General features: G+C 40.8%; 1 protein-coding gene across 11 annotated transcripts in view; it reads right to left on the bottom strand.

Moving 5' to 3' along the window:
- Window positions 1–25,502, bottom strand: part of Col19a1 (collagen type XIX alpha 1 chain) — a 339,939-nt gene that overhangs the window by 55,904 nt on the left and 258,533 nt on the right. For all 11 annotated transcript variants that reach the window (XM_052745271.1, XM_052745270.1, XM_052745262.1 and 8 more), the window contains 16 exons: window positions 22,919–22,981; window positions 18,566–18,601; window positions 16,636–16,671; window positions 16,485–16,538; window positions 15,712–15,765; window positions 14,208–14,261; window positions 13,444–13,533; window positions 11,874–11,918; window positions 11,687–11,764; window positions 7,865–7,900; window positions 7,704–7,757; window positions 7,563–7,616; window positions 6,167–6,208; window positions 2,507–2,611; window positions 2,329–2,382; window positions 2,028–2,081 (listed from right to left, as the gene is read on the bottom strand). In XM_052745271.1, coding sequence (XP_052601231.1) covers window positions 2,028–2,081; window positions 2,329–2,382; window positions 2,507–2,611; window positions 6,167–6,208; window positions 7,563–7,616; window positions 7,704–7,757; window positions 7,865–7,900; window positions 11,687–11,764; window positions 11,874–11,918; window positions 13,444–13,533; window positions 14,208–14,261; window positions 15,712–15,765; window positions 16,485–16,538; window positions 16,636–16,671; window positions 18,566–18,601; window positions 22,919–22,981 — 909 coding nt within the window. The remainder of the gene's footprint in view (window positions 1–2,027; window positions 2,082–2,328; window positions 2,383–2,506; window positions 2,612–6,166; window positions 6,209–7,562; window positions 7,617–7,703; window positions 7,758–7,864; window positions 7,901–11,686; window positions 11,765–11,873; window positions 11,919–13,443; window positions 13,534–14,207; window positions 14,262–15,711; window positions 15,766–16,484; window positions 16,539–16,635; window positions 16,672–18,565; window positions 18,602–22,918; window positions 22,982–25,502) is intronic.

Below are 25,502 nucleotides of genomic sequence, written 5' to 3'. Positions count from 1 at the left end.
TTAAGAGAAGCACATAGTGCCCAATTCAAACACAAATTAAAATCCATTGCATAGGTATTCAGCCGCCATTTGTATACCTTATGACGAATGGTATTTTCATGTCCTGCTTGTCATTTATTATCGTAAAATATTACATGGAGACATAAAGTTCAAAAAAGAATTTTCCCTGGCTAGGAAGGGCAGGATCTGTGCTCTGTTAGCACCTTTACACGTTGCTGCTGAGTCATACGACATATGTATGTGAAGAACCTGATGGAAGCCACTTTTCAAAGAATGACAAATGAGTGATTCCTCTAACTTAATAAATTTAATGGAAGATTATAAAACTAGAGCTCTAAAAGATTTGCTCTTCCCTGTGTACCTCTTCCACTGAATGAGGAACAGATGTCTGTAGTTTTGTAACATTAGAGACAATGCATGTTTGTTAAGAGATTACAGTCTGTTGGCCAGTTGGTTAACATTTTATTCACTTAAACAAATAAACAGGTATGTAACTAAGATATTCTCTGAGTCCAACTAGATAATGCAATTATGTTTGCTGTTATTGATCTGGGTGGAAATCAAAAGGTATACTGCCTTGTTCCTTTCAAAAGTCTGGACTGAGTCAGTGTGTTGGGCCAGGTTTATTCATATTATGCTTATGATGTGAGGACAAAAGAAAGAGCCTACTGAACTCTAATGAGTCCTCTGCAGAATTTTGTGTGGTCCATGTCAAAGAGTACACAAAGTGTACCTAAGAAAGAACACACTAAAATATCAATGAATATTAACCATGGGTTCAGCTCACCAAGACAGCAAAATACCTTACAGAATCAATAAAATTTAACGTCTAGTGAATTTAACAGTCACTTACAAAAAGCTCAAATTGCGATTATTTCTCAATCTTTTTTTTTTTTTATTACCTTTTCATTTGCCTCTAAAGCCCACATCTCGAATCTGCCTGCCTGTTAAAGCCCATTACTGCGCTTATACTTTACTGAAACCTTCTGTGGAACTCCAGGAAGCAAAAGCTCATTAATTCTTACTTGTTTTCAAAAACAAAAATGCCTTTAATGTTTTATTTATAAATGAAAATAAATGTTGTATTTCTTATTCTTTAATTTTTAACTTGGAAAACAATCCCAAGCAAATCTTAAAGGTTTCTAGAACACAATGAATATCAATAAAAACAATAATAAATGATGATAACTTGTAATGTGAAATACAGTTCTAACCAGGAAAATAGATCTATTTTATAGTGTCATAATTTCCCACACAACCATCAAGGTTAATATATGCCAGATGGCTTTCTTACTTTCATTAAGAACTATTAGCACCCAAAACAGTTTAAACTAACAGCAATTCATCATTCTAATTGGTTTTTCTAAGAGTTAATGTGAATTATGCAGGGCAAGAATGATATCCTGAGTATCACTGTGGCTTACAGTCAGAAAATCACACATTATCTCAAAAACACGTTTGAGCTGGGTGCTTGGTCCTGGGGTGGGTGAGCTGTTGACCTGAACTAGTCTGCATAGATCCTTAGCACAGTTTATTTCTCCCAAGTGTTTGGAAGCCGAGCAGAGACATAGAGAAACCAAGATTGTTAACATTCAATCATGGTACAAAATTATCCCCTGGCTCTTGCCTGGGCTCTGGAGCTGCCCCTAACTCTATGCTTGTACAGTATATGTACGCTTGCATGGTATATTCTTTCCACCTCTTTGCTACCCTGAGATTTCTGTTTGGTGAATTCACTCTTCTTTCTTTTCTTGTGGGAACTAAGATAATTACCTGCTACCTGAAAATGGAAACCCCATAACTTTCATATTAACTATTAGCCTTAATTTTGTGTCTCCACATCCAGACCACTGGAGATAAATGTGCATCTATAATTAACCAAAATGTGTTATTTTAAAGCATCTAACTATAGTTGGTTTCCAATGGTCTTGGTATCAAACATGCATTAGTGAAAACTCAGTGTCTTTCCTTCATTGAATCAAGTAGAGAGAAGCAGTAGCCAACTGTTTTATCAGAGAATCTCTTACCTCATCGCCTTTCTCCCCATGAACTCCAGGGTATCCCCGCTCTCCTTTGCTTCCCTAAAAAGACAGTAACTTCAGCTGACACTGGACCATTTCAGTATTGTTTGAAACAATAGAAAGAAATCTCCCATCAGAACACTTGGGGTATGTCATTTGGACAGGGTCAGGGAATAAACCAATGGCATCATGTGCAAATGGCCTTTGCCCCACGTTGCCAAAGTAAGTTTCATACGGAGTAGTGCATTTTAAAAATGGGATTCTCTAGTTTTCATATAGCTGAGAATCTCACAGAGGACTTCCTTACCTTTGGTCCCTCTCTGCCTGGGACTCCTGGAGGACCCCGTGGCCCTACATCACCCTGGAAGACAGAGGAGTAACAGCTGCAAGAGGTGTGTGCACACTCCGTGGGTGTGTACACTCAGGGAGTGTGCACACTCAGGGGGTGTGCTGTAGGACCCACAGGCATGCCACAAGCCTCTCACCTTCCTGACCGCAGAATCATATTTCCCAGGTTCCCCGGTGCCTCCTGCATCCCCTTTGCTGCTTTTCAGCCCAGGGACATTGGCTTGACAGTTGCCACAGAAGTTCTAGAGCGTATAAAGACAACTCAACTGAGAGGTTCGCAAGACCTGTTTATGAAGCTGAGGTTTGATCTACTTGAACCCTTGTCAAATGAGCAATTGTGAAGCTACTCTCCTTGCAGAGACTTGTCTGTCCAATTTGAAAGATGGCTTTTTGAGGTAAACACTTGACAAGCCTAATCAGTAATCTTCGTTTATGATACTGGTGAACTTTTACTTAAAAACAAAACACCACACACACACATCTCTGATGCCATTTCAACGGAAAATCCCAAATAAACAGTGAGGGTGGGGACTGTAATTTGATGATACCATCTGAATTTTAACTGTTTAGCATGTTTAGAAAGGGAAGCGGTGTGGACGTTTGGGTTAGGCAGCAAGATCAGAGTCTATCAAACTAACAGCCCACGTCTGTGCAATTACAACGAGAAGAAAAGGGAGGGAGGAAAAATTTCTGATTGGAAAGCAGAGTGAGTCGGGGATGCACTCCAGTGTCTGCTAACGTTTGTCACTGGAGGCATTCTTGGGAAGAACAGGAACTTGAGAGCTTTGGACCTGACCCAGGGTCAAATCCAAGAGGAGATGGGAGACCTCAGTTGTAACACCGTTCCGATGACTTCACAATCTTCAGGAGATCTGAAAAGGCTCGGATTTAAGTGTCTACACTCCTAAGACAAACCAAACTCTTATCATGTAGCTGGGGAAAATGTCTATGAAAAGCTTGTTTTAAAACAAAACGTTGGCATAAAAATATGACCAGGAAAGACTAAGGACCACTGACAGAGGGCACAGGTGACAGAGAAGGACAAAAGGAACTCCTGTTTTTCATTGTTTTCAGTAGTGGGAAGAATCGTTGAACAGAAAAAGGAATGGAGATTTGCCGTTGATGATAAGTCAGTGATTGAGTAAAGTCATTCATAACCAATATTTTTGACCCAATAAATATCTCGTTCCCAGAAATTTATTTCTTAGCACATAACTTGGTGTGATGCTGAGAAGATTCTAAGCCAATTTGCCTCAGATATGCTGGATTAAACTCTGCAAAGGTCCTTTCTAGGGTCCAAATATGTTAAAAGATACTAGAATCATGTATATAGTTGATCGAACAATTATATAACCTCGATCATTTCATGGGACTGACACATTGATAGAAGAATTTAAAAACACAAAAAAAAATCATGGAACCACCATGCAGGGAGGAGGAAAGTGGGGCTCCAGAGAATCAAGAGAGTCTCCACATTTCCAAATGTATGAAAAAGATGAATTATATATATATATATATATATTATATATCAGCATATATAATATATATCAGTATATCTATTATATACTGATTTCAGAAACATTTTCAGATAGATGATTCCACTAATGATTTTAGCGAAATAGTAAAATAGGAAAAAAAATTTAAAAATGATAAAAAATGACAATTGTTTTAACTCAACAGAAACTTCTTAGATCATTTGATCATGGTCTCATTTTCTTCAGTTAGATAAAGCAAGGGAAACTGATTTTAATACAGGTTCTTGAAAAAAATGACTCAGTATTATTTTATAGAAATGATTAAGATGCATTAATCATTAGCCGATGCACAGTCTCACTCTAAGAGAACCTGGCACACAGATTAACCTAGAAGGGCTGGGAGGGATGGTTTGCTTTTCACATTATGGCAGCTTGCAAAAGGCTCAAGACAGGGAGCTTGAGTTAGTGGGCTGGGTTACAGGGTCGGGATTTAACATTATGTTACTAAATTTCATTCACAGGTCAATCTCTAAATCAATTCTTGAATTTGGGGTTTGTTTGGGGGCTACTTGTTTCCCCCTTCTTCTGTTGAATAAAGCTCTTTGGGATCATCTGCCACACTTCCCTGTCTGCTTCTCACCAGTCTGCTCTTTTGGAGCTCAGGCCCTGACTGAGCTGATTCTGGGATTGGAAGAGTAGTGTGATGTGTCAGAGGAGGCTTCCCTGGCAAGACTGCCATTCCCTCACATCCCTGAGACCCACGAGATCCTGGTTCTCCTTTTAGCAGAGTCCACTAAGGATGTTGTCTGTTCTGTGAGCCATCCTATATTCTGTCAGACCATTTAGTTCTGGTTAAGTATACAAATTTCTCATCCTTCAAGAATTCAAGTATCTAATTCCTACAATCTTCTCATTTCTAACATTATCGCTGTTACAAAGAATCCGGGCCTTAATAACCGAGGACATGTATTTCTATGTCAACCTCCCACTTTTTAGTTATGTGCCTGGGCAAATTACTTAGCCACTTGGGACTTCAAGTATCTTCAATGAATGAGAATTACACTCTAGACCGAGCTCATAACATTTTGGTAAAGACTAAATGTGAAAGAAATAAGTAAGGTTGCACTGACTGGCATATAATTATAATTCAATATGAGAGCCCTCTGAAACCCTCACAAATAATCTGTATTATAAGAAAATACTGCTTTTTTGAGTTCCTAATAACCCCTCTAAAAAGTCTTGATATTAATACTTATATTTACATATTTTTTCTTGAAAGTAGACCTTGTCTTTTGATGGATTCAATGCTACAACTCTTCATGTTTACATGTAAGTCATTAGGCAAATCATTAGAATAAACACCAGTTGTATAAGTGAAGTTACCTGTAAAGCTTGAGTGGTGTGTGAATGCAAACATGTTCTGTTCATCCAAACATAGGAAATTTCAGAGTAAAATGAAGGGCTACATTTTCATTTGGGTTCACATGCTCTTACTAGACTGCACAGAGACTACATATACATAGCCTTCTCCATTACCAGATCCCTCACTCTTACTGAGAAAACATAGCAAAGTATTTAAGAAAAAAGTGGTAGTCATAGTGTGTGAGTGTGTGTGTGTGTGTGTGTGTGTGTGTGTGTGTGTGTGTATGTGTGTGTGTGTGTGTGTGTGTGTGTGTGTGTGTGTGTTTCTGCACAGTTAAGGCTGGACCGTAACTTGTTGTCCTCCTGTTTCAGCCTCTGAAAGGCTAGAATTACAGGTGTGTGACACCAGGTTTAGGCCAAGTTACTTCATGGAATAGATAATCAGTAGTGATAATTTTTGTTTAGCAGGGTAATAGATGTTAGGGTGATTGTTGGCTTTGGAATTTTATAGTTCATTTTGTAAACTTCCATGATATAAAAACTCAATCTGTAAGCTAGTGGCACTGATTTTTATCTTGAGACTGACCAGAGTTGACAGGGTGGCAGACAGGCTTCAGGGCAGTGAGCCAGAGTGGGTAAGAGACAGGAAGAGAAAGTATTGCTGCAGAGGAGGCAGGGTCTACTTAAAGGTATCGATGATGTCACCCTTCCTGCATTTCATCTCAATCCTGCCTTCCCCCATCTCCATCTCCACAATGTGAGAGCCAGAAGGAAGGGAGAGGTAAGACTGGAGTAAATGCTGCAAGTTATAACAAGGCATGTGCGTTTTTCTGTCTTAAATATTTGCTAACATTAGAATTTGAATCGTTTTATTGGGCCGAGCAATTCGTTAATTCTATCTTTGATAGAAAGTTCCTTTTCTACACACCAATGTGTACTTCTTTTATAGCAAAAGAATACCTTCAGCAAGGCGCCAATGTCTCCCAAGAGAGGAAGTGCGATCTGTAGTTGAGAGAGAGAAACCCAAATCCATGGATATTCACATAAACATGAACACAATAAACATGAACAGAGAAGTGGATGAGTGTATTTTTTTCTTAAAGTGCCATGCTAATTGAAATTTGGGGATGGTGAGTCTCACCATCAGACTCACTCAGCTTTATGTTCCATGGTGTGAAACTTACACACAGTACTGATAGAGCCAGAATATTAGGGTATTCACTGTTCCTTCACCAAGATCATGCAAGTTCCTATGTATCATTGTTTTGATCATACACCTGGATTTTGGAGTTTCATGACATGGTAACTGTTATGAGTTCCCTGTGTTGTTGGTTTTAAGGAATATGATGTTTTATTTAATCATTTGTTGAAAGGAAATCTTCCTTTACCAAGTGCATTATCAGGCTGCTGAGAAATATGAAGACTGTATGGTGAGTCTGCCTTAAAATTAGCTCTTATAAAAGTTTTAAAGATATTTCAGCAAGGGACAAGACAGACACCTGGGGAACGTGGGCTGTGTTTGGGCCACAGGTCCTAAAATGTCCTTTCAAAGAAACACTGTGTAAGCCCGAGTGACAGTTGACAGGATTTGAGACGAGGGGCACAATGAAAAGCGATGGACTTAAAGAAAGGCCGGATAATGCTGCCGCATGCAGCTTCTAAAGGCTCAAAGACACAAGCCGTGTGGGAGGTGAGAAGAACTGTGAAGACCCAGCGAGGGGCCAGATTTGGATTTTATTATACAAAACTCTTAATACAATGCCATGTGCCATATGGCCTGTCAAAAATATAAGTGTTGGAGCTGAGGCTATTTAAAGGGATTGACTGTCACTCATAGCAAGGTTTGACCTGAAATAACACTATGTAACACACGGTGAGCATCTAAATGCATTTTCTGAGATTTTTCAATCCGATTTTCATAATTTAATCATCTCATCGGTTCAGAGGCACTCAATCAATGGATATGCTCCACATTGGAGGTAACTTACCTGCAAACTTTCATTTGGAAAAATGAAATTCATTTACTCACTAGCATTAGAAAGACGAGAAATTGTGGCTATCTGTTTTATCTCAATTTTCCATGGAACAAAGACATTAAACGCTAAGGTTCAGCCTGGGGCAAAATTGTACAGCTGAATTATACCCGTAGGAAATAAGTATTCATCACACACACACACACACAATAATGCTGACCCAGCCTGAATTTTCCCCCCTCTACAAAATAATGGGGATAAACAAAATCACCAAGCAGTCACCGAGCATTGTAATTAGTTTGGACAGCAAAATTTGCTTGGTAGGCTGTTTGGCTTCTGGGTGCATTAAAGATACATAAATCAGGCAAAGCCCGTCTACATACCGGGTCACCTGGCGGGCCTGGGAGGCCTGGCTTTCCATCTCTCCCTGGAGCTCCCTAAAAACAGAAGCCACTTATTCAAACGTCTGGGAGTTACAGCAGATTAAAAGGGACGTGGAATGGGAGTTGGGGAAAGGTCCTTACGTCATTCCCTGGGGTCCCTGGAGTTCCTGGCAATCCAGGTAGACCTCGAGGGCCCTAGAAAAATGAAGAAAAAAAATGTTGTTTAGGACAGTCTTTTGAGTAATTTCTGGAAATCAAGAAAACTAAGCTTATTTTGTGAGTGATTTAGTGATGTCACTTACCTGAATACCTGGCTCTCCTGCTGGTCCTTGGGAGCCCTGGGTAAAAAGAGAGAGAATTTTCCAGATTCTACCAGAGATGTTTATAAATGCCCTGTTGTTCACTTAGCAGAAAGACAGGGCTGGACACTTGCACATTTTGAAAGCTCTATAAGCGTTGCCCATGGTTTCTGAAAAGCTCACCATGACCTCAAGTAGTAAAGAACCAGATATTCAAGACTAGAAGTACAAGACTTTGCTCACACATGTGGGTGTTTCTTTCACTTCACTCTGCTGCTATACACTCAGAAGTGTGCAAGCAATGTGTCCAAATCCTGTCAGACCAGAAACCAACTGCCCATGGGGCTCAGAGGCCTGGGCCTTCTTCCATTTCTTCCTTGAATCATTCTCCTCTTATTCATTTGTTTATTAATTATTTTTATTTATTTTTTATTGAAAGTAGATTCTCCTCTCATACAATATGTTCTGACCACAGTCTCCTCTCCCTCCACTCCTCCCAGCTCCCCCTCATCTCTTCTTTCCCTCAGATCCACTCCCCCTCGCTTCTTCTTCTTCAGAAAAGAGCAGGCCTCTAAGACACAACTACCAAACAAGACACAATAAGACAAGGTAAAATCCCTCATATCGAGGCTAGGCAAGGTGACCCAGCAGGAGGAAAAGAGTCCCGAGAACAAGCAAAAGAGTCAGAGACAACCCAGCTCCCACAGTAGGAGTCCCATCAAGCTAATAACCGGTTCAGACACATGTAGGCCCTCCTTTTCCTCTTAAGAAACAGCAGGCTTCCACTAGTGTGGCCGGTGCCTGTAGTGTGATGCTTTGCGCAGCCTTGGTGCAGTGGGAAGGGGCTTGGACCTGCCTAGGCTCAGTGTGCCAGGCTCTGCTGGCTCCCCATGGGAGAGCTTCATTTGGGGGAGATGGGGTGGCTTGAGAGGGAGGGCTGGGGGGTAGGAGGAGGGAGGAGGTGGGATCTGTGGGTGGTATGTAGAGTGAGTAGAAAATTTCTTAATAAAGAAAAATGAAAAAAAAAAAAAGAAAGAAAGAAACAGCAGGTTCCAGTGTTCAGTGGCGGGAGTAGATGACTAACTAGCAGTACAGGGGTTGTTTTCTACATCTGGAATGCTGTGGTTTGGAATAACTCAAGTGAGGTTGAAGTTAACCAAGAACCCAATGACATTCTTTCGGATTGTGTATATCTTTGGGGCATTGAATTTGTGGTGGTGCATGCCTTTAATTTTAGCACTTGGGAATCAGAGGCAGGCAGATCTCTTCGAGTTCTAGAGCAGCCTGTTGTACATAGTGAGTTTTAGGCCAGCTAGGACTACATAGCAAGACCCCATCTTTAAAATTTTCTTTTAAGCAGTTGGCACCAGCATTTGCTGGGTTCTCTTTCTTATTTAAAAATATGCGTAATATTGCTATTATCAAAGCCTTTTTTTGCCTTTTTATTGTGCCCCTAAGTGGTATTTTTCCCTATAAATTTGTTATCTCTTTAGTGAGTTATTGATATAATGTTTTATTATCTTTTAAAAGCAGTGAGTAAAATAATGGGTTCCATTATGGCGTTTTTAAACACATGTTGCTCTTATGGGGTTCTCTCCCCCAATGCACTCTCCTGGCCTGTTTTCTTCTTGGTGGTCCCCATCCTCACCACAAGACATGCCTTCTACTTTTCTGTCAGATGTATTTCATTACTCTTTTTTTCTTCTCCTCCCATGGTTCCATTTCCACTTACATGACTTACACACACACACACACACACACACACACACACACACACACACACACAGCTCCACATGGATTGTTTGTCTTTCTGAGTCTGAGTTATTTCACTTAATAGCATGATTCCCAGTTGAATCCATTTTTCTGCAAATGTCATAATTTCCCTTTCCTTGATGGGATGAATAAAATTCCTTGTGTATACACAACACATTTTCTTCATCTGCTGAGAAACCCTCCTGGCTGGTTTTATCTCTCAGCTATTGTGAACAGCTAAATATGAATGTGCAAAGTCTCTTTGTGGTATACCGAGCTGGAATGCTTCTGGTATATATCCAACAGTAGTATAGCTGGGGCGTGTGATAGTTCTATTTCTAGCTTTTGAGAGACCTCCTAGTGATTTCTGTAGACACTGTAGTAGTTTACATCCACACCAGTAGTAGATAAGAGTTACCACTTTCCTCATAGTAGTATCAATATTTGGCTTTTGTCATGATGATAGCTTTTTTGTCTGGCGTGAGATGGAATCTGAAAGTTTTTTTTTAATGTTTATTATTTGAAATGTGTGTGTGTGTGTGTGTGTGTGTGTGTGTGTGTGTGTGTGTGTGTGTGTGTGATGCATGTGTACATGTAGGGGAGTCTCGGTGTTGGATCTCCTGGAGTTGAGGTTACAGGATGTTGTGGGTTACCCGATGTGGGTGCTGAGAACTGAACTCACTTCCTTGGGAAGCTCACACAGTTCCAGCTCTGAACTGATGAGTCATCACCCCAGACCCAAATGCAGCTTTCACTTGTATTTCCTTGATGGATAGGGATGTTATCCAATTTAAGAGCTATTTATTGGCTATTGTATTTCTTCTTTTAAGAACTATGTAGTTCATTAGCCCATTATTGATGGAAAGAGTTAAAGGATTTTATTTATTTATTTACTTATATTTATTTTGGCCTTTAACTCTTGTATGAAATATTTAGCACAAGGATGCCATCTCTGTCATCCTCTGAAGTCTGGCAATTGCTTCCTCTGTGGTACAGAAGCTTCTTAGCTTCACATTCTCCCATTTATCAATTTTTAACTTTCCATACTACTGGATTTCTTTTCAGGAAGTTTTTACAAAGATCTATATCTTGATGAGTTTTTCCTCATATTTCCTCTAGTAGTTTCTGGTTTTATATTAAAATCTTTGATTTATTTTGACGATTTTTCTTCAGGGTATGTGATATAGACCTACTTTCTTCTATATGTGATGATCTGTTTTTCCCAGCACCATCTGTTGAAGAGGCTATTTTTTGGTCCAATGAATACTTTTGATACTTTTATGAAAAATTAGGTGACTGTAGCAGTGTGGCTTTATTTCTGAATTTGCTACTCTATTCCCTTGGTCTACACATCTTTTCATGTGCCAGAACCATGCAGCTTTGACACTATGGCTCTGTAGTATAAGTCGAGATCAGGTATTATATTTCTAGAGCTGCTCTTTCTGGTTAGGATTGCTTTTGTTGGTTGGGTCTTTTGTGCCTCCATATATATTTTAGTATTGCTTTTTCCAGTTCTGTGAAGAACATCATTAGAATTTTGACAGTGATTACATTGAGTGCATGGGTGGCTTTTGGTAACATTCTCATGGCATTAATTCTGTCAGATTATGAGCATAAGTGATGTGTCCAACCCCTGGTGTCTTCTTAAGTACCTTCAAGTTTTCACTGAATATGTTTCTGACCTCTTTAGTCAGGCAAATTTTAGGTAGGTTCTCCCCACCTCCATGCCTGGTCTAATTGAGTGAGATTTTTTTTTCCATATTTCTTGTTAACTTTCTTAATACTATATAGAGAGTCTAGTACTTTTTAATGCTTATTTTGTATTCTGTTACATAGTTGAAAAAGTTTTACCACTCTGAGAGTTTTCTGGCAGTGTCTTCAGGGTCTTTTAAGTACAGGATTAAGTAGTGTCTAAGCAGGGATGATTTGATTCTTTCCTTTCCAATTTGTATCTCTTCTATTTCTTTCTCTTTAATTATTGCTTTATGTAAGACTTTGAGCACTGCACTGAATAAGAGTGGAGACAAAAATGTAACCAACTGGGTTTCAGTAACTTGACTGAGTACCACTTACTGTCCTGCCGGGGATTCCTACCCCGGGTGGGCCTGTGTCCCCTGGGGAGCCGTGGATACCTGGCAGTCCTCTTTCACCCTGTGAAACCAAGTGCTCCTATTAGTATGAGGCTCAAGACATGTGCATTTTTCAGTTACATTTTCTTAATTATTAATTCTTTTAAAAATTAGCTGTGAAATCTATATACCTTTGGTCCACGTGGACCAGGTGCTCCAGGATTTCCATCTAATCCCTAAAAGGAAAAAAAAAGTAAGATGATTACGTTTCTTTTTCTAAATAATTTTCAAAAATGTAGAAATCATGCTGCAAGCCACAGGATAATGTAATGGAATCCAGCTACTATGACAAAAGCTACTACCTGGAAGGTCAAGGACTTTTCCAGAGGTCAAGCCATGGCTTAAGAAGTCTTGGTGATATTTTAGCTTTTGTATATATGTTAGCTGGCTCCTGCAATGATTTTCTTGTGTTTTATGTATGCTTCCAAGAACTCCTAACAGTGTATTTATATGAAATACTTCTCAAGCATCCTAGGCCACAATGGCAAATGGTCTCCTGAATTAAGGTAAACACCCTTCTGGAGACACCACTTGATGCTAGGTGCATAACTTTGTTTCTTGTGCAAATGAAGCTCAGACCCTCCTTCCTCTCACAGGCCAAGTGTCATTCCAGAGCATTTGACTCAGAACAAAAGGGTTTTTTGCATACCAGGTGCAGTGAAGCATTTGAGGCAAGATTCAGGGCAGAGTTGCTCGGCCAGAGGAGAAAGCAGCAAGGCATAGCTTTTGGCACTGTAGCTGGATGGAAAACGGGTGAGGAGGGTAGGAGAGGAAGGAATGAAATGGACGAAGCATCAGAAGATGAAGATGAGGTCGAGAGCAAAAGAGAGGACAGGAAGAGAAGGGTCAGAGAGGAGCTGAGTGTGAGAACAGAACTGAAGCTGTGTGGAGAGAGAACTGACTCAGAAAAATAAAGAGTATGAACTACAGAGTTTTGTGTACATAGATTCATTTAGTATCGTCAAAGATTGGATTATCAGCTGGTCATAGATTCTTCCCGGACCCTGGGAAAGGGCTATTGAGAGGCTGGACCCCCCATACATCCCATTAAAGTCATAATTCAAAAACATGATTCATTATCCTTCATTTTACTGGTGTAAACCTCATATTAAGAACAGAAAAAAAATTTTTAGATGGTTATAGATTTTGTATAATGAGCTCAAAATATAAGAGGTTTTATCTGTGAAATTAAACATCTAATCTTCAGAATTATCACCATTAATACTTGTTAAAAAGGGCAGGGGTATGGGCAAATCAAATAAGCATATTGGCTTTTGGGTTTCCTGGTGATAGTTTCCCTTGTCTTGAGTACAGCATGTATCACACACACTTTCTATGAGTGATGGTCTGTGGTTATATCCTCAAATTCTGGAAGGGAAATGTTGAGCATGTGTTTTAAGGCAGTATGCTAGGAAGGTCTGTGACTTGCAACTAGTATTTAAAGATTCTTTGATCCCTAAGGAATCACTGCATAAGGTGCTGGGGCCTTTCAAACATCTCAGGTTATTTGTAAAATGTTGCCTGCTTGTACATCTTCTGCAGCAGAGACCTCTTGGCTTGCACCAAACATTCAAATTGTTTTAGCTTTATGAGCTAGGGTATAAGATGATTATTTCTTTTTTTGGTGTCTTGAAACTGGGGGCCCAGAATTAGCAGCAAATGAACACTCAAGGTCAATCCTAGTAAAAGGGCAATACTTACTGGTTTTCCCGGGAGGCTTTTCCCTGGAGGCCCAGCATCACCCTTTGGACCTGGAAGTCCAGGAGGGCCTAGCCTTCCACCAGGATCTCCCTGTGAGAAACAAGATGACAGTCTTTCTTTCTCTGCTCAGGTTCAGGCGGGAAGTTGGGAGACAGCAGTTTCCATTGCTTTATGTTGCCACAGCCAGTCAAACTTCATCCTTATGTCCACTTCTGTACTGAGACCCTCAAAAGCATTTACCAGTTGCCTAGCTCACTCTAGGACCCGCCCTTGTTATTTTAAATACATTCAGACTCTGAAATGAGTTCCGTTACATAAAGTTTAACAGTACCAGGAAACACAAACTTGTGCATAAACATGGGCACAAAGGGTGTGTTTATTTCTGAAGCTCTTTAAATGATCTAAATGCCTTTTTTCCCTGGGGATGATGCAATATTGACATGCTACATTCACACACATCCAAACAGGTCTTAAAAGGCAGAGAGACTTCTGAGAATTCATGGCTTGACCTCAGCCCTAACATCTTCATTTCCAAGCTAGCTCATTTTGCCATCTGGAGTTTTGGTGCCATAACCATGGCTGCAATGATGTGTGACACCAGGGGCACCCTATCACAGTTTATATGAATGTCAATCCCCTGCACTGACAGATCCTGGGAGGCTCAAGCCCTCTGCTAATATTTTGCTTCTCCGATGACTTTAGGATCCTTGGTTTCTTCTTTCTATTTTCTTACTTCCTATACAAAAATAAAGTCTAAACAGTACCTTCTCTCCTTTAATGCCTTGTTTCCCTGGGATACCATGTTCTCCTGGCAATCCCTAGAAAATATAGAATTAAAGGAAAAGAACAGTTAAGACATCTCTTAATGTAATAGCAGTCTACCTTTGTAAGAGGACTGAATTTTGACATCTATCTAAAAGGTAATGTCGATTTTGGCTTAAGGAGAAATGTTATCTGAAGACATGTGGCTTGTTGTCTCAAGTGAAGTCAATGGCTATAATGGGAAACAGAAAAGAACTGGAATGTTCCACCCATGCAGTTGCTCAGAGGAGGAGGGAGGGTGGTGGTTGGTGGCACCACAGTCCAACTTAAGTAGTCAAGATATTTTATGTTTAGCCACAGTGGCTCTTTTCCATTTGATTTTATTCTTTTTTTTTTTTTTGGTTCCTAGGGCTGACAGCTCAGTCTAACCAGAAGATTTTGTGGTTAATCTTGTGTTATTGCCAGCATTTTCTTTCTCTCTCTTTTTTTTTATGGTGTCTTTCCATGAGGAATCTCTGAAGTGGTATAATAATTGGCCTGAAGGAGGAATAAAAACTGTTTCTAGGCTGCTGGTGCCACACACCTTTAATCCCAGCACTTGGGAGGCAGAAGCAGGCGGATTTCTGAATTCAAGGCCTGCCTGGTTTACAGAGAGAGTTCCAGGACAGCCAGGGCTACACAGAGGAGCCCTGTCTCCAACAAACAAAAAAAAAACCTTTTCCTACGGATTGGATGTTCAAATTAGCAAGCACACTATGATGCTAAGCAGTCTCCTCCAGGAGGTTCAGGAAGTGAGCATGAGAGCAGGGAAGAGGTCATGGGCTGCTTCCAAGATGGTGAAAAGAGGAGAAATCTCAAGTCTGTCAGCTAGAGTCCCAGTCATGGGCAGAGAGTCACTGAGAGCTGCAGCCAGGATTTGTCTCCATTTTGATCTAGTAAGCTCTCAGTTGATGGTAAGCTCTCAGTTCACATGGGGAGGCTAGGAGATTATCCAAGGGATAGAAATCTGGGGGAACAGATGAAAAACTGCTTCCAAAGACTGTGAGGGTGTGGAGGGTGTGTGTACGTGCATGTGTGCATGCATGTGTGTGTGTGTGTGTGTGTGTGTGTGTGTGTGTGTGTGTGTGCGCATGCGTGTGTGTGGGCATGCGTGCGTGAGTGTGGAACCCATTTCAGTGACTGACTATCTTATAGCATATTGGAAATGCTTGCTGTCTTCTTGATTTTTTTCTCTTATTTCTTTGGACATTTCCGGTTTCCTCTATTTTGCAGTAGTATTGACTACTGACAATTGAGTTAACTTGAGTTTCAAAGATTGGCTTTTTTGGGCTCCACTCCAAAGGACTTCCTAGTAGCACCCACCCCCCATCAGAAGTGATCGATTTGGGTGGCAGCAGTGACCCATGTTTTTGGGAAATGTAGCATAATTCAGATCACTAGTTGAAGTTCTTTAAGACATGTCCTAATTTCAATTCCACTTCAAAATATTAAAGATATTATACATACAACATCTCCTGGTGGTCCTCTGGGCCCCATGGAACCTGCAGGTCCTTGCTGACCCTAAAATAGAAGATGACATATACTTTAACTTTGCATAAAAGTAGGTTGCATCTGAATGTTGGTGAAATACTATGTGCCCTTTATAGGGAAGAGACAGACTTCTCAGCATCCCACCTTTTGTGTATAGCACTGACATGTGCTCTGAGCTTAGCAAGAAGGTTTTGAGATGTTTCATTTAATGGGTCTGCTTTTATCAGCAGATAACTGGGTAACTGGCCTGATGCACTCACTTCCTGGGAGCCTTCCCTGAGAGTCTCTCTCACACCTCCCCCAACTGCTTTTTCTTGAGACACTCTTGGAGAATTACCTCGGGGAAACTCAAGTATCTCAGGGATGCATAATTTTAGTGTAGAAACAGATCCTGAACCCTTTTCCTGCTAAGAATGTGGCACAGGGTCATAGATTTAACTGACATTGTTTACTCTTAAAGCTTTTATGGATGCTGTTGTGAATTTGCTCTGAAAAACAATTTTAAAATCCTACTGTACACCCAAAAGCCTAGCTTCTATGTTTGTAACAAATGCAGCCAGTGGTTATGGTGATGGTGGTGGTGGTGGTGGTGGTGGGGTAACCATGGAAACAAGATAAAAATCTCTGAGAACATCTGTGAAGAAAATGAGTGGCACACCACAAAGCCTTTTTGAATACAGGATGGCTGTAATTCCCACATTATTTCCCAACAGTGACTTCTTAGACACCTTAACGTATGAAGTGCATACCTTGAGCCCTGGGCTTCCTGTTAAACCAGGGGGACCAGCATCTCCAGGTTCCCCCTAAATGCATGCATGGAAAGGAAAGTGAAATGTTACTATTATTTTCACCATTTCATTAAGGTTGCAACAGTGACTGAAAAATGTGCCAGGGGATTACCTTTATTCCTTGTGGTCCTGATAGGCCAGGTTCTCCCTGTAAATAAAAGAGTTGCTATATGGTTCATTCCTGAATCCAGATGGGGTCAGACATCTTGATACTTTAATTGACTCTAATTGTAGTTAGCACACAACAAAGGTGGATATTATGGAAGCTGTGCAGTTGAGTAATGCTCACCCTAAAACAAGGTTCAGAATCCTTATTGCTAATAAGTAACAAAACTCCTCATTTAATTTCACTTGTGACATCATGTGTAGTAGTTTTAATGTATTTGGCCCCCATAAGCTCATACAGAATGGCACTATTAGGAAATATGGTCTTATTGGAGGAGGCTGGATGACACAGACCTTTAATCTAGACCTTGAGGCTGGAGGGTACATCTTTAATCTGGGCCACACCTTCTGTTGGAAGCGTGTCACTGTGGGAGCAGGCTCTGAGGTCTTTTTTCTCAACTGTCACTCAGTGTGACAGTCAGTCGACTTCCTGTTGCCTCTGAGTCAAGATGTAGGAATCTCAGCTCCAGCACCACATCTGCCTGCATGCAACCATGCTCCCCACCATGATGGCCTAAACTTCTGAACTGTAGGTGAGCCCCCTCAATTAAATGTTTTCTTTGTAAGAGTTGCGTTAGTCATGATGTCTCCTCACAGCAATAGTAAACCCTAACTAGGATGTCATGGAACATTAGCAATGACTCATTCACCACCAAATGATGGCCAGATGAGAGGCAGGATAGAATAGGTTAAGTTCAAAGAGGTGTGTGCTGGTGGCTCTGCTCCCAGATGCTTAATAAAAACAGAAAAATGATTACATAAAATAGCACAATATTTTCTTATTTTCCATGACTTACTTGAAAGTACAATTTGTGTCTTTAACAAACTTTTTGGAAATCTGTATTGCCTGTTTTAGTTTGGTAGTTTAGATCCTCCTCCTCCTCCTCCTCCTCCTCCTTTTCTTTTTTCTCCTCCTCCTTCTCCTTCTCCTCTTTCTTCTTCTTCTTCTCCTTCTCCTCTTTCTTCTTCTTCTTCTTCTTCTTCTTCTTCTTCTTCTTCTTCTTCTTCTTCTTCTTCTTCTTCTCCTCCTCCTCCTCCTCCTCCTCCTCCTCCTCCTCCTCCTCCTCTTCCTCTTCTTCTTCTTTCCTGAGACAGGTTTTCTTTGTGTAGCCTTGGCTGTTCTGGAACTCACTCTATGGACCAGGCTGGCCTTGAATTCAGAAACCACCTGCTTCTGCCTCCTAAGTGCTGGGATTAAAGGTGTGCACCACCACTATCTGACAATTGAGATACTCTTTTTTGTTTTTGTTTGCTTGGTTTTTTTTTTTTTTTTTTGAGACAGGGTTTCTCTGTGTAGCTTTGCGCCTTTCCTGGATCTTGTGCTGTAGACCAGGCTGGCCTCGAACTCACAGAGATCTGCCTGCCTCTGCCTCCCGAGTGCTGGGATTAAAGGCGTGTGCCACCACCGCCCTGCCAGTTTAGATACTCTTACTTGATGACTTTTTATGACATTGAGGCCTAACCACTAATAGCAGTAGGCTAAAGAAAACCTGAATAGGGCTGGTGAGATGACTCCCAGAGTGAAGGCAGTTGCTGCTGACCCTGAAGACATGAGTTCAGTCCTCAGGACCCCCATGGTGGAAGGAGAGAACAGGCCCCCACAAGTTGTCTTCTGACCATCATATACATACCAAGGCATGCATACAAAATGTGGCACACACATTACCCCCCCCCAATAAATGTAAAATAAAAATACACATGTTATAGTAGTACCACAAGATAGTATTTACCAAGGATTACAGATGACAGTAAAAACATCAGAGGAAAGTACAAGTTTCAGGAAGCTTACTCTATCAAATCTATTAGATATCACACAACAAACTGGAGAGAGAATCAATAAAATAGAAAACCCAAGACAGCCTTAAACGTCTACTTACCCTATCTCCCTTTTCACCTTTTGTTAAAGGCTCCCCCTAGGAAAACGGGTAGAAACCAGAATCAATTATAAACCCTTAGAAATCAACTCTGACCAGGGTAAGTGAGAATGAATGTACAGAATCCTTCATATTCCCAAATGAGCACCGAGTTAATCATCTTAATACTACTTAGAGGCTCCCAACAGCAGTCAAATTGAAACGCAGCCCAAGGCTAAAGCTTCCTATTATGAAATGAAGATGAATTCACACGCATTCATCTGCAGGTGAGGGCGATGGGTATGGGTAAGCATTAAACGGCAGGTATTCCCTTGATTTTCCCACTCAGGTTAACTGTGCATTTCAACACACAGAAGCGCTAAGTCAAGGATGCTCTTTAGAGAGTCAGTTATGGTGTAATCAAAATGACCTGAAGTGAGTGGAGCTGATGGTGATTGTTATTGGGGTTAGGGTGAAGGTCCCCTGGAGAGAGAGATCTGAAGCATCACCCCCACTTCTGATAGTCTCCTTGCTGTCACTGCTGTGTTACCAACCTTCTGGTTACACACACACACACACACACACACACACACACACACACACACACACACACACACCATAGTTAATCCTCAGGGATCAATGAGAAGTTGCTATTATTATAGCTATATACAGTTGAAGAAACTGAGGCATAGAAAAGTAAAATAATTTCTCCAAGCTTATAAAACACAGGCAGCCTGATTTTAAGGGCAGTCTTTCCTTTTCCCTGCTTTGGTTTTAAAAATCAGATGTATTTATTATTTGACTTGAGTGAGTGGCCAATAAGATGGAAACTATAAACTTTAAAAAGCTCTTTCACAAATGAAAATCACGAAAAGTTTAAAAAGCATCATGGTGGGATCTTATTTTGGGACTGCTATTCTATTGAATATCTCACTCCTGGAGGACAAGTGATTATTGAATGCCCGTCTTGGATTTTCACATGTCCCATGTGCTGTGCTAGGCACAATGGGCTCTGGGTCACCTTCTCTTACATTTTCTAGCTCCTTTGCAATTTTATTGGAATGTGTGTCTAATTCTGGTAATGACTTCTAATCCGAGATGACATGAGCTGCCTTCAAGTGAGAGGCAGTGAGAAACCCCCTCACAATTCTTCAGGCTCACTTCCTCTTCAGAGGTGACTGAGAGGTTTACATGTGCCCAAAGATGAAGGCATAGGATTTGAATCAGCTTGGTGGCTGAGTGTGGTCACAAGCAAAGGACCGCCTCTTCCAAATGAAGCAAGCTTCTCTCTATAGTGTGAGCTGGGGCTAACTTTTCTCAGGCCAAAGCCACATATCTGTTACTTGATGTAACCACACAAACTGCTATCTACCTAACACGATGTCTTCTTTTATTATGGGTTAAGTTTTCCATGTTATATCAAGGCCTTGTTTTTAGTCTTGCTTTCCATACTTTCATTCTGACATTATGTATTTAACTACTCGGGTTTCAGGCATGCGCGATGGGCTGGCTGCAGTGCTTCCGCCTCTGCTTGCTTTTACTTACTTCATATCAGTCTTGCCAGAGTCACCGGAAGCTCGAACTCTGCACTGAATCCCCCACTCCCTGGGGATTAATTAAGTAGGCCAGTGCTTTAACGTGGAGTTGTGTCCTCAGGCCTCGCATGTGACCTTTTAGTTTTGAGATTAGTTTCCACTAAGTTGCCCAGTTTGGACTTGAACTCACTCTGTATTCTGGGATAGCTTTGAGCTTGTCATCCTCCTGCCTTATCCCCTCTGAATGGCTGGGGTAACAGGACTGTGCTGCCAAGCCTGGTTCAAAGCCTACTACATTGACTGATGTAGTTTGTAGGAATCTGGTTGACCACAGGTTTGTAATTCAGTCTTCTCTCTCCTGAATCCTACCTGGGGGTAGCCACTGGAAGTTTTTGAGCCCCCCTTTCCTTATAAAATTGTGGATTCTAACTTGATCCTTTTGTACACACGTTTTATAACTCTGATATGTTGCACATATTCTAAATGCCCGAGAGTGGGGGGCATGTGGCCATTTTGATGTTGCTGTTCATGACATTAGTTCAAAATTCTACTTTAGATGGTAACTACTCTTCTCTATGAGCTGCCTGGTTATTATGCAGAGTCTAGTCTAGATCTTGCTCTTGAACAAAAAGGTTGAAACAACAAAGAACTAACTGTTCTGCCTAATAATGTAAAACTTGTGGGAAGACAGGAAGACAAGCAAAAATGCTTATAGAGGAAGCAAAGTAATCAAGGGATTAAGAGGGGATTGGCTAGGACAGAAGTTAGGGGGAAAAGAAGTTTACTTACTTTTTCAATTTTTTTTTTTTTGTGTGTGTGTGTATGGTTGTTTTACATGCATGGGTGTCTGTACACCATGTGTGTGCCTGGTGCCCACAGTGGTCACCATACAATACCAGATCCCCTGGATCTGATTGGCTGTGATGGTTGTGAGCCATTATGTGGGTGCTGAGAATTGAACCCTGGTCCTTTGAAAGAGCAGCCAGTGCTTAGAACCAGTGAGCCATTTCTCCAGTCCAAGAAGCTTATTTATTTATTTATTTATTTATTTATTTATTTATTTATTTATTATTTATTTATTTATTAACTAAATAAAAAGGACAGGGCTAACACTGGTCCACATGGGCAGCCAGGCTTCCCATGAACATTGAAGGCAGGAGAGAGAGCCAGAGGGAATCCTTTAGAAGATAAAGGCCTCTCACCCCTAGGAACCATGCATTACTCCACCCCTCAGTGATGCTGGAACAACAGCACTGGTGTCACTTGTGGGAAATGTAGGCTTCCGGGCTCCACCCACAACTCCTGAGCTAAACTCTCAGGCTTTGAGTCCACACTCACGTTTACAGAGCACAGCTGTTGCTCACAGAAAATTCTTTTCTGCTTTGTGTCTTACTCGTCAGATCCTCCATGGTCTACCCAGGAACTTACAATTGAGGTTGGCAATCACTGGGTAGGGAGACAGTGGAGAGCCCAAGGAGAGGTTAGGAGATGCTCTGAGTGGTGCACAGGAGTGGTGAGCTGGGGGAAGAGTCACATGATAGTTCCCAGACCCTTTGGAATCCTCAGCTGGAGGACACTGTTAGAGGCTGTTGGGGAGGCCTGGACAGGACATCGAGGATAAACGACCAGAAGGTCAATAATCAGGGTCCATAGGCACAGTGGTGATTTCAAAGCCACCAGAATCAGTTACTAGGACTACTGAAGATGTCTAAATGAAGCTGTGCAGAGGTGAAGCTCGGCTTGGTGGCATGGAATACTTTTCCTATTGCTTCTCTTTGTCACGCAGGCATTTCAGTGACTTCTCCATTCCTCACCTCCAATCAACCCACATCTCTAACTCACTCTGGAACATGGGTGAAGCAATTTAAGAAGATGTGCTACATATAACAAAAAAGGCGAGACGTATGCTAATCCTGATTTTTGCCCAAGACTGAAGACCTGTGTGTGTTTTGCAGAACTCACATCAAAGCAGGGCAATGGCAGTGCATGCATGCCAACCCAGGGCTAAGGAGGCACGGGAACAGGATTCTGGAATGTTGTTGGCTAGCCAGGCTTGCCAAAGTGTTGAGTTCCAGGTTTAAGAACACACACACACACCACATACACATCCTCTCTCTCTCTCTCTCTCTCTCTCTCTCTCTCTCTCTCTCTCTCTCTCTCTCTCTCACACACACACACACACACACACACACACACACACACACACACACAATGTTCAAACTCTCTTTTTTTGTAACTAGGCTTTTGTAATCTCTTCAGTGATCCTATTTGAATATAAATGATGTGATAGGGTTTTTCTTTTCTTCTCTTTCTTCTTTTTTTTTTCTCTACTCAAAGAAAAGTTTTTAAAGAAACCAGCCACAGCAATATTGGAAGGTGGCTTGTGAAGTCACTTTGATCTCATAAAAAAAAAAAAAACCAGAAAGGAAAATAATTTCAGAGGGGTACTGAGAGCAATTGTTTGAGCAGAGAGAGAAGCATTTTCAATTTTTAAGATAAATTTGTACCAGTCTTGATATATTGATTGGGTTTCTCATTTTAGATATGGTGTTCAGTCCTGTCCAGGCCACTTAAACGGTTTGAAAGCCTGGGTTCTGGAACCAGCCTAACCTATGTATAGAATGGGCTACCTCTCAAGGGACTTTTTGCATGAGTTAAATGAGTTCATATATAGAAGTTTTGGTGCCTGGCATGGTGTGTACTTGCTTCAGAATCTGATCTACAATGCTGTTCAGAGTGTTAAAATTAGAAGGCCATGGATTTGGGGCTGGTTTGGAAAAATACTTTTAATTCTTCATCTATTTTTTCTTTCTCCCCCTGCCCTCAAAGATAAAATACTTACAGGTTCTCCTTTTTGCCCTTTAGGGCCAACAGACCCTGGAAATCCTGGCATCCCAGAGTCACCCTGTTGAGAAAAAAACAGAAGAGAGAGGCTGTATGAGTGAGTGAAGGAAGGGAAATATTTCCTTCACCCACAGAATCCTGCCTGGGTCCAGGGCCTCGGTGAAGTTCTGGACTTAGTCATCCTGTCTGCCTAGTAAGGTGTCTTTGCACTCTTCCATGCCTGAGGTCTTTTAGGAATCCATAACATTTCATTAGGACATTTAAAATTAATGTGGAACGATGTTAATTATTTTTCAAGGACGGGGCATGTAGAGGAGAAAAAGAATTACAGTTTTGTTCTGGCGCACCCAAAAACATTATTTATCTTTGCATTTAAATGACACAACAGTCTGCTCTTGTTTTCTTTTAAGGACTTATTTCTTATTTTAGGTGGGGGGAATCAGTGATCACAGAAAGGGAAATGGGTCTTCCAGCTGTCCCCAGCGTTTCCTGGGCTGTGGAGATGACTGGCTGTGGACAGAAGTCATTCTTGTTGATACGGTGACAGCAGCAGCTTGGAAATGTCTAAGATGTCGTGGTCAAAAGTGTTGAAGAAGGATTTGTATGTGACATAGAAGGAGTGTTTTCAGAGACTATAGTTGGAGGGAGCATCCTTGTTGGCAGGAATTACATCACTGAGCAGTCGACAGAGCTGCAGCATCCGACTGAACAGCCACTTGATTCTTACGTTAAACACAGCCCTAGACGACATACCACTCTGAAAAGTTTTCCTCCAACCTCCAGTGAATTTTTGTAAAGCAGTGTTCATTGTTGTATTTGTAGGTATATAGCTTTCTTATTTTTTTTTTTTTTTTTTGGTTTTTCGAGACAGGGTTTCTCTGTGTAGCTTTGCGCCTTTCCTGGAACTCACTTGGTAGCCCAGGCTGGCCTCGAACTCACAGAGATTCGCCTGGCTCTGCCTCCCGAGTGCTGGGATTAAAGGCGTGCGCCACCACCGCCCGGTGCTTTCTTATTTTTTTAACCTTCAAAGATACAGAAAACAAAGGAGAATATGCCAAACCTTTTACTATTAAATACTCAAAATGAAGAAATTTAAGAAAATCATGGACAAGAAATTCTCCACATTTCCCTTTGTCTTCTTATCCCAGAGCAAACTACTCCCTTGAACTCAGTATTTACCTTTCAGTTGATATTTTCTGCTTTTACTCTCTCTACAGAGTCGTAATAAATTCTTTTGAACATGTAGGATGAATTCCATAGAGATTTATCTTGTATACAACTTTCCTCCCTCAGCATTGTTTGTAAGACCTTTCATTTGATCCACGTGACTTTGTCCATTCATTGTAACTGCTGGTTAGCACTCCAGTGTACTGAGTGAGGCACTGAGGATGATCCCAGCCTCACCGACCAGCGATGGAGCTGTCTCTAGCTTTTGTCTGTTACACACAAGTCTTCAGTGAATGATTTCAGTGTGATAATGTGACTATGTCTTTGCCAAAAAAATCTTCAAACAATAGCCCATTGAATTATTACAGTCCTAAAGTCTTTGGCTTATTTATACATTTCTACCAATCAATATTTTGGCATTTTATGTAATGGATAGACATGATCATTTTTGTATTAACTATCATTCTTGATTTGCAAGTATAATCTTAATTTTATTAAAAAATTTAAGCCACAGTACTAATTTTTCGTGCTTCAAAGCTTTAGCTAGTCATGTGAAAGTTCTGTCTGAGAAATCCAAAACCACATCTCATTCAATTGTGCTAGGGACTTCTAGACGGTCAATTCATAGGCTAATGGGTGTGTAAATTTTATACCTGTATGTTCTACAATTTTGCTCATCTGCAGACTGACTGCATCATTTTTGTAATGTCCGTATATGAGCTATATATTCCTGGCCTTTTCTCTAGGATATTTTTATAATGTCCATATATGCCCTATACATAATTAGCCTTTTCTCTAGGTTTCTTTGAGTTTTAATCTTAAAAATTAGTAAGTTCTTTGAAGTAATGGTTATAAAATTCAGAGTATGCTAGATATTTATTTATTTATTTGTATGCGTGTGTGTGTGTGTGTGTGTGTGTGTGTGTGTGTGTGTGTGTGTGTTTGTCTTTATGTATACCATATGTGTGCAGGTACCTAAGGCCAGAAGAGGATGTCAGATGCCTTGGAGCTAGAGTTTAGAGGCAGCTGTGAGCTCTCCATTGTGGGTGGTGGAAACTAACCCTGAATCCTTAGTAGGGGTAGTACATGCTCTTAACTGTTGAGCCATCTTTCCAGCCCTGATATATGATTTACTCTAGTAAAACACATTTTGTATATCCCCAGCAGTACTTTATCACATTGTAGGTGGTATGTGTATTTCTAAAGATAGTAAATCGTGTTCAATGTAGGAAGATAGAGAAGGCAGTGAACACTTAAAGGCACAAATGCATAATTGGTTTGTAAAACTCTAAACTGACCTTCATGTTGCTCATCAGGTTTGTGCTAACATCCCTAGTATATAGTCATAAAGGAAGAATACACCTGGCAATTAGTCTCATCTAATTTAACAGAAGTAAGCAAGTAAAGGGGCTAGA

This window comes from Peromyscus californicus, unplaced genomic scaffold (assembly GCF_007827085.1).
Source record: "Peromyscus californicus insignis strain IS unplaced genomic scaffold, ASM782708v3 Scaffold_19__1_contigs__length_69161282, whole genome shotgun sequence".
Taxonomy (NCBI): Eukaryota; Metazoa; Chordata; class Mammalia; order Rodentia; family Cricetidae; genus Peromyscus; species Peromyscus californicus.
Note: the sequence above shows the minus strand (reverse complement) of the source record. Positions and strands in the feature narration are given on the sequence as shown.